This window comes from Rhopilema esculentum, chromosome 18 (genome assembly GCF_057945365.1).
Source record: "Rhopilema esculentum isolate cy_ngs chromosome 18, ASM5794536v1, whole genome shotgun sequence".
Lineage (NCBI taxonomy): Eukaryota > Metazoa > Cnidaria > Scyphozoa > Rhizostomeae > Rhizostomatidae > Rhopilema > Rhopilema esculentum.
Genome location: NC_142832.1, coordinates 3,880,580 through 3,893,209, shown reverse-complemented (window position 1 = coordinate 3,893,209; position 12,630 = coordinate 3,880,580). Strand labels below are relative to the sequence as shown.

The 12,630-nt window shown below is 35.5% G+C and overlaps 1 protein-coding gene across 1 annotated transcript in view; it reads left to right on the top strand.

Moving 5' to 3' along the window:
* Positions 1 to 12,630, top strand: part of LOC135680788 (microfibrillar-associated protein 1) — a 106,442-nt gene that overhangs the window by 6,235 nt on the left and 87,577 nt on the right. Inside the window, exons 6-17 of the mRNA XM_065194973.2 lie at positions 289 to 329; positions 1,288 to 1,312; positions 1,718 to 1,780; positions 2,166 to 2,216; positions 2,895 to 2,968; positions 3,446 to 3,554; positions 4,972 to 5,017; positions 8,159 to 8,211; positions 8,540 to 8,601; positions 9,319 to 9,478; positions 11,041 to 11,130; positions 11,958 to 12,023. Coding sequence (XP_065051045.1) covers positions 289 to 329; positions 1,288 to 1,312; positions 1,718 to 1,780; positions 2,166 to 2,216; positions 2,895 to 2,968; positions 3,446 to 3,554; positions 4,972 to 5,017; positions 8,159 to 8,211; positions 8,540 to 8,601; positions 9,319 to 9,478; positions 11,041 to 11,130; positions 11,958 to 12,023 — 840 coding nt within the window. The remainder of the gene's footprint in view (positions 1 to 288; positions 330 to 1,287; positions 1,313 to 1,717; positions 1,781 to 2,165; positions 2,217 to 2,894; positions 2,969 to 3,445; positions 3,555 to 4,971; positions 5,018 to 8,158; positions 8,212 to 8,539; positions 8,602 to 9,318; positions 9,479 to 11,040; positions 11,131 to 11,957; positions 12,024 to 12,630) is intronic.

The following is a 12,630-nucleotide window of genomic DNA, read 5'->3' as shown; positions in this document are numbered from 1 at the left end:
TATTAAGTTGAAGTCAACTTCCAACTGACTATTGTCTATTCTAACTTGTATAAGTTGATGGTTGACTTCTTGCTGTATGATCAACAAAGTATGCAATTATTTTTCTTTTCTTGTCGATACCTGTAAACATGGTCTAGTCAACAGCTAAATATTCTCATTTGCAAATATTAAGAAAGCAGTGTCAAAAAATTAACAATTCGAAGTGTTAAGTATCAACTAAAGAAAAAACTTTCCACTGTCATACAGAAATTCTCTGTCCATATTTAAAGTCTTTCTTTTCGTCATTAGGACTTTGGTCATAGAAGAAGAGAAGCTGTCGAGGAGAGCAGGTTCATATTGCCTTTCTTATTAGAAAAAATTAATTTATAAATTGAACTTGCTTCTTCATGGAAACCATCAGTATTAAACTCAAGGAAGCCATCAGTATAAAACTTTCTGCTCCCCTCTATCAGCTGTGTTTAAAAGGGGTGGAAATATTTTGTCTCCTATTACAGAAGTCACTCTAGATAAACTTTCTAGATAGACATTCTAAATAAACATCTGTTTTCTTACTTGAACTCTCTCCGGAGTTAATGATCGCCAGTCAGTCAAAAACAAGAAACTTATCAAAACACACCATTCTTGCTCTCACGCTCTTACTTTTGATCCACACCTTGGTTTGAATCTCTCCTTTTCTGCCTTTTATCGACATTCATACTCTAAGGAGTTCTGACTAATTATCTTAAATACCAGGCCGAATAATTCCTTTTCAAAGTCACCAGGTACGAAAGACTATCCAACAACTATATAAGAGATAAGCTTAATGTCCAGAACATAGGCAACATCGTCAAAATGAGAAGGCTCAAATGGTTCGGTCACATGGCAAGAAGACCAGGAGACAACTACATCAAGTCTGTTTTTATCCAAGATTTTCAGGGAAATAGGGGTAGAGGTAGAGCACCTTTGAGATGGCAAGACCAGGTTAGAAAAGACATTGGTCTTCCACTAGCAACTGCCATGAGGCATGCTCAAGATCGCCACAAATGGGCTGCCATTGTGAGAGGTGCCAAGGGCCACTAGGCCTACGCCTTGATGATGATGATGATGATGATAATTCCTTTTCTTCTTGCCGCTTTCAAATTTTGTACTACTCAAGGCTTATTCGTCTATTCTAAATGTTTAGTTTTACTTTCACAAGCTGCTGTTAAAATGTTATGATTTATTATGTTTCCTAAATATTTCCTGTATAGTATTCAGTAATTTTAATGATTCCTTTAAAATCATAAGATTTGTTTCTTTTTATTACAGTGAGGATGAAGAGCTTGATGAAGATGTAAGTGCCAAACACATTTTGTCTTTCAAGAGCCAATTAGTTCCATACGGCAGAAGTTGATTTTATGCTTAATAATTTCATCAAGTGTATGCGATGAATCGAGAAAGGTGCGCCTGGTTTTGTGAAAACAAATGAAAGCTAGCTGCAAAAGATATTTCGTTGGGTGATGCAGATTTGTTTTCGTCTTTATCAACCTTTGTACATTTGGTATAATTTAAAAAGAGAAAAGACGTAGTTATAAAAGTCAGATTTTAAGATTCAGCAAAATTTTGAGCTTTCAGGTGACATTATCAGTGTCTATCCAATGAATTTTTAACCGCCTCCTGTCTCTCAAACTCAATAAAACCCTTTGAAAGGTCTTCTTGCGTCCTGCAAAATCACATCAAGATTTGATTTGCTTTTCAGGAAATTGAAAGCAGAAGGGAGGCACTGAGAAGAAGGGCCCAGTACAAAGCTCGCGAAGAAAAGGTTATTAGGCCAAATTTAATGATGTCGTCATATTTAATTGTATTTTGACCTTAATTCCCCACTTTACTTGATTCTATGTCTGTTTTGAATCCTCATATTAAAATGAACAGTGGTTTAAGCGAAGTTCAAATTGACAAGGTTCTTAGAAATGCCAAGCTTAACTATTTACTAGCTTTTTTCATAACATAGTCATATTACATAAATTTATCTTTAGTTCACTATTATTTTTTGTTCTTCTATCGACGTTGGTTAAATGCTTGATTTCTTTTTCCATGAATGAAATCTAGTAATGGTTGCTTTATGGTGCTTCTTTCTAATTTCAATTTTGAAATGCACGAAAAAGCGTGCAAAATGTAGCTTATAATATGTCTTGTTGACTTTGTAGGATATCCTAGATGTCGAAGAAGAAATGGAAGAAGAAGATGAAGAGGAAGAGGTATTTTAAGGATCAGATTTTTCCAGGAAGAATCCAGATAATAGGAAACTCAAGGCTTACTATCGTGAGAAAAATAATCCAAAGCAAAGAATTTCAGTTACCAAAGCAATATTACCCCTTAATCTTACTTTGTTAGATCGGCTTGGAAAATGGACGCTTATCTGCTCGAGATTCTATGTTACTTTTCTAAGCACTGCATGCATGTGACTGCGAATTCAGCTTGAAAATCAGCAAATTCACCTATATGATGTGTTCATGACGTCACAGTCGTGCCCAGTCTCCAAAGTTTGCGTATAAAATGAATAACAATTATTTTCCACGACTTCCTTTAAAGTTGCTATTATTTGTGCTTTAGTCGTTGATTCAGCGAGAATATAAGATACCCTTTTTCCTTTTAATTCGCATTCTGTTTAAATTTTGTTGTGATGTTCTCCTTTTTCGGTCACTTTATGAGTTAGTCACAAAATGTGTATCGTGGCACAAAAATGACATCGCTTTCCCTTGCCTTTAAATTTAAACTCTTGTTGAAGCAATCTTCTTGAACTCTTAGAAACCCAGCAGTCCATTTATATCTTGCAAGCCAAATTTGTATTTTTTTACCAAATTCTGCTATTAGCATTCTGTACCAATATTTTTTCGGCTGGTATCAAGTCACGATTGATATTTTCTTTTTTGCAGTCATCAGAATACGAAGAATATTCCGACTCAGATGATGAAACTGGGCTGAGACTCAAACCTGTCTTTGTCAGAAGGTATGTCAATGAATTCTCTGTTCAAGCGAAATTTCATTAAGCTGTCAGAATATTATAAAGCCCAAGTACGATATGGTTTGGAATAAAGGTTGGACCATGGCCAAGTCCAGAGTGTTTTTAAAAGGGTCCAAAGGAATAACTAGAATAAAGAACTAGACCAGAATTTGATGATTTTTTAGGAGAAAACGAATGTTTATATGGAGGATTTTTAAACTGGATTTGTGCTTTGGTCTCGTTCGTCTTTTAGTAGATTGTGGTACAAAAAATTGAAAATGACGGTCCTTTTAATGAAGTTTTATATAGCTACCAGGTTTTTGTGTACGGGAAATAATATAGCAGTCGTGTTTATCTTTTTCACTATTTTTTATTTATTTTGAAACTCAAGTCTCAAACAGCTGTTAAGTCTATTAACTTTTTGCGTTATGTACTTGTGAAAGGGCAGGTCCTGAAAGTCCACATCGTATATTTATTTTGCAGAGATGACCGTGTCACAATTCAAGAGCGAGAGAAAATATTACAAGAGAACGAAGTGTCAGAAGAAAAGGCAAAGAAACTTGCAGATGAGCGGAAAAAGACAGCTGCAAGGGTAAATTATTGACTATTCAATATTTTGATTCAATGCACTAGAAAACTTACCTTAGAACGCATCAGCCTTACCTTAGAACCTCCCCTTTCCTCTTTAAAAATAACCGAGGTTTTTATGCAGCCAAAACCAAGGGTTTAACCGAGGTTTTTGCAAGCGGCCTTTGTTAGAAAGCTTGAAATTGCCGACTAAATAAGTCAATTTTTCTCATGGACACCAACAAGAATTATGCTCGTAATAAGAAGCTCTGCAGTTATCCTTGCTAGACAGCAATAATTTTCCAGAGACTAACTATGACTAACAAGAACTTACTTTTAATCACTGTGATTTGAAGTATCTTGCAGTTACACTTTATGTGACTTATAGTTACAATGACTTTCTGTGACTAAAGGTGACTTAAATTGACTCAATGTAACTTCCAGTCTCAAACTTCTTCTGTAACTTCCAGTCTCAATCTTCCTGACTTACAGTGATTTGTAGCTACTTAAAGTAACTTACTGTGACTTATAACTACTTAAAGTTACTCACAGTGTCTTATAGCTACTTATAGTGACTTATATGGACTTAGAGTGACTTGCTGTTGCTAAATGTGGCTAATATTGACTTATAGTGATTTAAGATGACGTAAATCTAAGGAATGACAACCGTTTGAAAATGACCAATAGTCATTTAGATGTATAGAACTAAAAGAGTTTACCACAGTCGAACAGATGTATTTTTGAAACGACAATATGCCTGAAAATTAATCCGTAGCAGTGCTGCCCACTATAGAATGATCCGTTTCGCTGATAATTCTCGTTATTAATCCAGTGATTGTAAGGCCAGAATTAAAAGGCGGTTGTCTTAAGAAAAAACATTAATGTATTTCATTTCATTAGTGTGGGCTTCAATTACACTTGTTTTGTCAAACATTTTTTTATTGTGCTGTTAATAACATCTGCGGGATGTTTGCACTTTTAGTCAAATATGTCACCAGCTGTAACCAAGTAAGGAAGACAATCTTAAAAACGTCAGGTTTTATGGGTCATAAGTGTAACCATTGAAAGGAAAAACAAACTGGTATTTTAGTGCATGTAATTCCAGTCACCAGTTCTGGCACGCAGCACTGATTGGTCAACTATACCGGTCATGTGCTTGCGTTTTTCTGATTGGCCGATTTCGATCCACAGCTGGGTATATATTTTTACCGTGTTCATTCTGACATTTTATGCTCTGAGGAGTGTCAGACAAAAAAGCTTTTAGTTAATATGTTGTAAAATGTTTGCTTTTTTCAAAGCCATGTTCACCAGTCTTATTATTCCATGAATATGGCCTATATTATATAACACTTTTATGTAAATTTCTGTTTCACAAATCACTGTATTTTGGCTCTATATGATTCCCGAATCATTTCCAGACCTTTCTTGATTTTGTTTTTCAGATGATAAATGATATTGTTCGTGAAGAACTGAAAGAGGTTCAAGGGGGTAAGTTGTGAGATATCTTTGTGAGCTACCTTGAAAACAATGAGTTTGAAATGCTGGAATGCTTTTTTACAATCTGTAAAGCAACATGGCACAATCCTAAGATTTTGGGTCCTTAGTACGAGAGCTAATTGAAAAGGAAGACAGCGCCTAACAAGAACAGCATAATATATCGGTTCCAAGAAAATTTCAGAGCTAGCTGGAAAAAAATTACTCAAATAAAGATATCTTACCAGTAAAGTCTAATATTTGAGCTCATCGTAAGATCATATATTCATTCATTTTTCTCCCATGTTACAAGTTCCTAGAAAGAAAATTATTTTTACAGCCATGCACCTAACAAGGCAAAATTCTCGCAGTTCACTTTCCAACGTTCCAATATTCCAGCATTCCGTATTCCATGCTTTAAAGATAGCCATGAATTGTGCTTGGTTCAACATGTGGTTCTTCAAATGCAATATCCTACGATTAGCTCTAAAACATAATAGCTTTTGAGCAATTCCATCTTATTATAAATATAGCCAATAAGTGTATTATTTAATGAAATTTCTATGACCCACCGAACACCTTAACCAGAAACTGCAATGCGTACAAGAGGCACAAATGACACCCATTAGAGCATCTTTGTATAAGCAGTAGCTCAAACACAATATATGAGATCTCGTTAACGTATAGATCTACTTTCGTTTTCATCAGTAATGCTTTACGAATAAGCAAATCCTTTTACATTTATGTCCTTTGAACAGTCACTTGATTGTTGCAGTGAGCGTGAAACTCAGTGTTGCCACTTTGAAAAGTCCTTCTAGACTCACCAAAGCTCAGCCAATACGTCATCGAGCACTATAGAACAAAACGATACACAGTAATCGTCGTTATATTTCCTTTGATGTTAGTTCCGAAAGAATTATATGCGATCGCCAAAAAGTAATATTTGAAGAATAGCGCGGAAATGAAAACCTAGAAATACGCAGATTTTTCGAAGCCTTATGGCCGTTTCACTTCCTCATAGATCAAATTGTCGTGTTTTCTTTCTAAACTCTTTTCCGCGACTTTTTAGCATATGCTAAGTTAACATCATAAAGTCTGTGATCATAGCCGTATACCAAGTTAGATCGTCCCCACTTTTGCGCTCCATGAAGTCTGAAGTTAGATTTTAAAACGACATGGATTTCATTCTCAGCGATTGACGAGTAGCTGATTAAAAATCTTGTTAGGAGGCAGTCATTGACCGTTGCAAGCACCTTTTCTAATGTGACGTATCTTAACTGTAAGAAATATGCTTGCTTCCTCCCAAAAATGATCCTGCACTGAAAAGCTGCCATCTGTAATCTACGTTCGTGGGTTTCGAGCCCTCAAGACCCTACTCTGTTGGCGCTTATGCTGCCAATATTACAAATACATGCGAGAAGAAGTACGCTTTGGTGGGCATGACAGAGCTGTCCATTCCTATACACCAAATAGCGTCGATACAGACATAGATAGACGCTTTGGTTTATATAACAGGACCGTTTGTTGATTGCAACAACGTTTTTCTTACACAATGCAATCATCAGGAACTGTTCACAGCACTGTGTACAGCTGCGCATACAGCACCGAGCAGTGTTCGACATACCAGTATACAGCTATTGGTAGCTCGTAATGATTCAGAGTGCTACGAGCCCTTATATATCAATTTGAGTATTTACCATGGGCTGTAGTTTGCCTTCAATGTTGGATTCCTATAACCGAGTTTTAGTCCCATTTTAGCCTGATAGATTCAAGAGCCTTTTCACAAGCTCTGGATGTCTGAAAAATAGTGATGGATATTTTTCTTTTCCTGGCTTAGTTTGATACTTATCTAAATTTGTCCTTTAAAAAAGTCTAATCTTATACTCGCAGCCTCCTATTTTTTCACTCCTTTCTTTGGAAAAATTATGAGTCAATCTTTATCTCGATAAACACCAGCTAGATTTGCATCGCGCCAAAATATAATTTCCTTTATACTATATTTTTAAATACACCTGAATATTATCAGAATATGATGAAATGACTCTTCTTTGTGTGCCATGGAAATGAGACAGGTTGCAGATGGTCTTAGTCAGACTGTATATAGTTTCAGGTAATTGATGCTTCACTCATAGTCTAGCTCTGTAAAGGAAACCAGTTCTTAGGATATAGATACGACTAGATAAGGAATGGTTTTGTCTGCTCAATGGATCTGTTGATGTTTATCAGTAATTTTGCCAGTTTTTGCGTCATTTTGCATTCAGCTGTAAAGAGATTTCTGCAAATGGACGGATTCTTTTGTGTCTTATAATTAAGCGTTTTGTATATTGAGTATATGTATTTGGCAGTCTTACATAACTGAGGTGCGTTCTGTTTGGAATTTGTTGTTACGAGGCCATTTGGCTACGAGACCATACTTTAGACGTACTAGTAGGAACTGTCTAGTTTCCATACTGCTCGACCTGATAGCCATAAATAAGCATGATTAATAGTCATAAACTAGTATGATTAATTATTTCAAGTAAAGGGGTTAGGGTTTGGGTTTGGGTTAGGTTTAGGGTTAGGGTTAGGGTTAGGGTTAGGGTTAGGGCTAGGTTTAGGTTTAGGGTAAACTAATTACGTCATCAGGTCGAGCAGTATGGAAACTAGACAGCTCCGTACTAATAGGCCTACCAGACGGCGTAAAAGTTTGTTCTGATTGAGGCTACTAGTCATTCAGAAAGAGGCCTATGTTTTTGTGGTATTTACATTTGAAAAAAAACGAGACATTGACATAGTATGAAAAAGTGGTCTAACTATTTTACAAAATTGATATCGTCCCGATTCTTTAAGCCATCTTCAAAGTTTTGAAGTACGAGAGTTTGATATGACATCTCAGGTGCTATGCTTTGATGTATTTTGTCTTCGGAGTCAGTTTGTGCGGACATCTAAAGGAGTTATTGTTAAAGGTTTTTATAGAGAAAATCTACTCCATATCTTTATGCTTAAATCCCCAGGGAATATTTGCATGTGTGCAACATATCAGGGCTGCAGGGGGGCAAGAGATAGGTTGTTTGGGATTACAACTGTTTGTGCGAAAATCCTTTCATACTAGACGGGTCTCCCATATTTTGTTGTGTAACTGAGTGTTGATAAATGGATTGCGTTTGTGAATTTTAGTCGAAACAGAAGAGCAGATAGTCATAACTGACGAGGAAAACGACGAAGAAGAGGTAGTTATGATGTCTTCATGTTGTTTTCATCATTTATGTTTTTAAACAAACAAAACGGTTTAAGACGCATTTATTGAACAACTATGATATGTTCAATTTTAAGAATTTTATGGATTTTTTGTGTTTACGTATGTTCAGATTTGATTGAAAATCTTATTTAAAAAGTCCTTAACAACCACAGAAGCATATAATTATCGATGTCACTTGTCAAAATTCAGACTGTTGGACTTGTCAAAATTCAGTGAAACGCCAGTTGGTATTTCATAATGTTGTTTCTGCTTTTATTTCTCTAATGCCAAAATCACATCATCTGTTTTTCTTACCTTAGTACGAAGCATGGAAAGTCCGTGAACTGAAAAGAATCAAGAGAGATCGTGATGAGAAAGAAGCGTGTGTATCCGCTATTTATGTTGCAGAGTTAATCTTCCTATTCTGCTTAATTATGGCTTTCTGCTGCCAACGGTTATAAAAGGTTTCCAGGCTGGCATCAAAATCTGCAAATACAAGTTTATATGCTTGGTTCAGTTGTATTTATCAACTCCTTGAACTCCAGGCAGTTCATGTTGCTTGTCTACCTTTTTTCAGTCCAAATTATATTAAATATTTTATGAAAGTCCATGTAACACTCTGCTTTAATCTGATGTGTATATGTATTTGTATTTGTTGCTGTCGACCTTCCGAAGATAGGTTTAGAACACTTAGAAGCTATGCATGTCGAGTTGTGTCCAGGACCCACTTCTCACGGGGACCGTACCTTGTGATTCTTATGTTTGGAATTGCAGAGAGCTAGCTACTCCCCTCACTCTAAATGAAACCAATAATGGGACAAATAATGATAGTTCTAGACGGGATTTCTTGTAAGCTGAAGAAATTAACGTTGTATGCATGTGTTCAGGTGTATTGCAGTATATTTCGACCCCACTGCATTTTTGTTCCGTTCTAAATCATTATAGCAATTCTCAAACAAACGATACAAAGTTTTCTAACATCAAATTTTTGACCATTTACTCTAATATTTTTTGTCAGATGGAAGTCATTTTATTGAGGTAATTTTATTAAGTTACCCATAGCCCTGCTTAACTTTTATGGTGACATTTTCCATTGTAGACGTGAAAAGGAACGACTCGAAATAGATCGAATACACTCGATGACCGAGGAGGAGAGACGAAACGAATTTAGAAATAACCCGAAAATGGTCACCAACAAATCTTCGAAGGGAAAATACAAGTTCCTTCAGAAATATTACCACAGGGGCGCCTTCTTTCTTGTAAGTAAAGCTTTATAGTTCAATATTATGCTTATATGTCATTACATTCAAAACGTAGAGGAATGTGTAGGAATATTCTAGGCTGCATTATAAAGCTTTCAGGAAATAAGAATTAGACCCTGGTCACAGAATCTTTCGTATCTATCTATTTATCTTTCGATCATTGCAAAAATAAGTAAAATTGACCAAAGATGAAAAAGTCTACAAGGACTTTTTCACAGACTCAGAAAATTTTTTTGAAGCAACCATGCTTCGATATATTCATATCGTTCCTAATGACATGAACTTTCATGCTGTATTTTGCTAATCATATATTTGTTTGTTATCGAAGTGCGAATGGACATATCTGTGGGATTTAAAAAGAAAAAAATACAACCCATCATTTTCTTTGTTACATACAATCACTGCCAAAATTACTTGGAACACCCAACACTTTGCGTTGTGCTTTTCAATTTTCATTTGCTTTTCCGAAAACTACTCTTTCCGTCCCCCTTTCCCCCAAGCAATATTGAAAGTATAGAAAAATATCATACAAGCCACACGAGAAAGCGTGCCCCATAACCCCCTTTTTCTAGTAAATCAACATTGTTCCCAGGGGGAGAGGGGGTGGCTGAATTTGCCTTTAAAAACTGACGTTAGTGTTCCAAGACTTTTGGCAGTGATTGTAGATAAACATTTTTAGCAATTTAAATGATTAAGAGGACATGACCTCAGGTAAACTTTGAAACGATAACCTTCAAACGAAACGATAACGTTCACCAGGTCCACTTTAGATCTTACCGTGCTCAAGGCATGTTTTATTCTCGCCACCATATTATTTTGCCGATAAGTGAAAGTGCTTTTCAATACTTAAACTTTTCTAAAAGATATCTTAAATTAACTTGATTACGATTAAAAATTGATTACGAGAGCTGTCTGAAAGCTTACAAATTGATTACAAGAGCTGTCTGAAAGTCAGAATGTTTTTAATAAATTTCACCCGATCGATCTATTTGCTCATTTTGCATATGGAGAACCAGTTTCATAGAGGGTTAGCGGTCCCTTACTTTTTGGAGTCTTCAAAATTATGTTCCTGTTGTTTTAAGTCTCCCCCTCTTTTCTAGTTATCCTTTCCATATGTAAATTCTTTCCACATGACTAACTAAAAAGTTTTATATGCATTGTAAAATGGTAACGAGGCTTTATGTTCATACTTCGAGACCATTGAATCAACATATAAATTGGATTAACCATGGAACCTTTATGGTTTAAAAAAATGACTTACTGCACGGGTCGTTTTTCCTAGAACTAAGAGTGAGTAATACAAAACAATCATTCCTGATTTAGATTGAAAATTTACAGCTAAGAGGAAGTATATTTTTGAGTTTAATTTCGGATTTATTCATTGTTAGCGGCTGCTCAGCAAATATTTGCAATCATACAATCCTTTTGGCTTTTTGTCACAGCCCAGTTTCACAAGAAACTAAAAATATTGAAATGACCTTTGCAATTGTTATTCAGACTGCTTATTCTCAATGTAAATTTTAGCTTTTGATTTTAATCTTGATTGTTTCCTTATTTAGGCAGATGAAGATGACAGACTCAAAAAGGACTTTAGTGCACCTACTCTTGAAGATCATTTTGACAAGAGTATTCTCCCTAAAGTCATGCAGGTAATTAAGAGCACAATTCCACGAACAAAACCTATTTGTTCCCAAAACATTGATTACACATGGTTTGGTCTATGAAAATTACTGTTTACTAGTCTGTCGTGCTCGTTACCATATAGGCAGAGCTGTACACGCAATTTGGTGTGAAGAACATGACGCTTCTAAACTGCTACTCCGGGTTTCATGCTTAATGCGATCATCGGGCATTTGTTGAAGCTATTTTTTTTGGTTGTTATTAGCTTTTGTTTGGTTTGGTTTGGTTTCAGTCAATTGCCGTTTTGGATCATGTATCCATAAAATTACGTCAAATAGGCCATTTGTTTCTAAAGATGAATGCACGTTGTGCGTTTTTCCATTTAATGGTTTACACGCACTTTTATTACCGTAGTTTGCACGTAGCACTTTTATGTAAACCTACAGTCGAAGTCTAATGATGCTGTAAGATAAAATCTCATTTGGAAACCTTCAAATTTTTGTCAACGTTGGCTCTGTATTTATGACGTCACAATACCCATATCTCTTTAGAAAAATATCTTGACACGATGATCTTGAACTTGACAGTGATTGCAACCTAATGTTGCTTTAGGCGAATAACTTTAAGTTACCTGATGGTTGCATTAATTGTGAAGCTCTAAGTTGCTTTTCTTTACACTAAAGCGTAATTTTTATATTTATAATTTTATATTTTGTATTTTATATTTATATTTATAAAGCGTAATCTTTACACTAAAGCGTATGTTTATGATCTCATCCTATTTCTGTTCTATAACATGTCGGGCTATTTTACCTTTTTATTGTCTTTTAATCAATCTCTTTGTATTCACTTGCAGGTGAAAAATTTTGGAAGGTCAGGCAGAACCAAGTACACCCATCTAACAGACCAAGATACTACAGAGGTAGGTGCAAAGGATTGTGGTTGCTTCAACCATACCTAGAAATTTTCCTGTACATTAGAGCTTGTTGATAAGGCTGTGAATAGAGATTGAATTAGATATGAAGGCAAAATTGAACAAAATTTCAAAGGCTTTTATTTGGAAAGAATCCTATCGAAGGAAAGTAAGAATATCTGTGAACAAATGGCAAAATTAAATATTAGGATCAATGCATAATCAATTTCCAATACATCAAAAGCATAGAAGAGAAAACCGACAGAGCATTTGTGATCACCAAAAAGAATGCAATCCAAAGTTTGTGGACGATTATTCGAATCAAATCAACGAGATATTTTCAGTGGCATCATTTGGCCTCAAAAAGAGTAACGCTAAAACTGAATAGATTTGTAAGTTATAATTGTTGTCAAATGGAGCAATGAGGTCTTCCAGGTCATTATTTGCAGTCATCACAAGCAGTATTCAAGTCATACAAAGCTCCAGTATGACGTAAATCCTGCACCAAATACTAGGGATTTTCTATAAGCAGTAAGGTGTACTACATGTGGGTAACCTTATTGCTGGTTGTTTTTCTACTTGCAACAATTTCAGGTAAAATTCTGTTGATTTACTT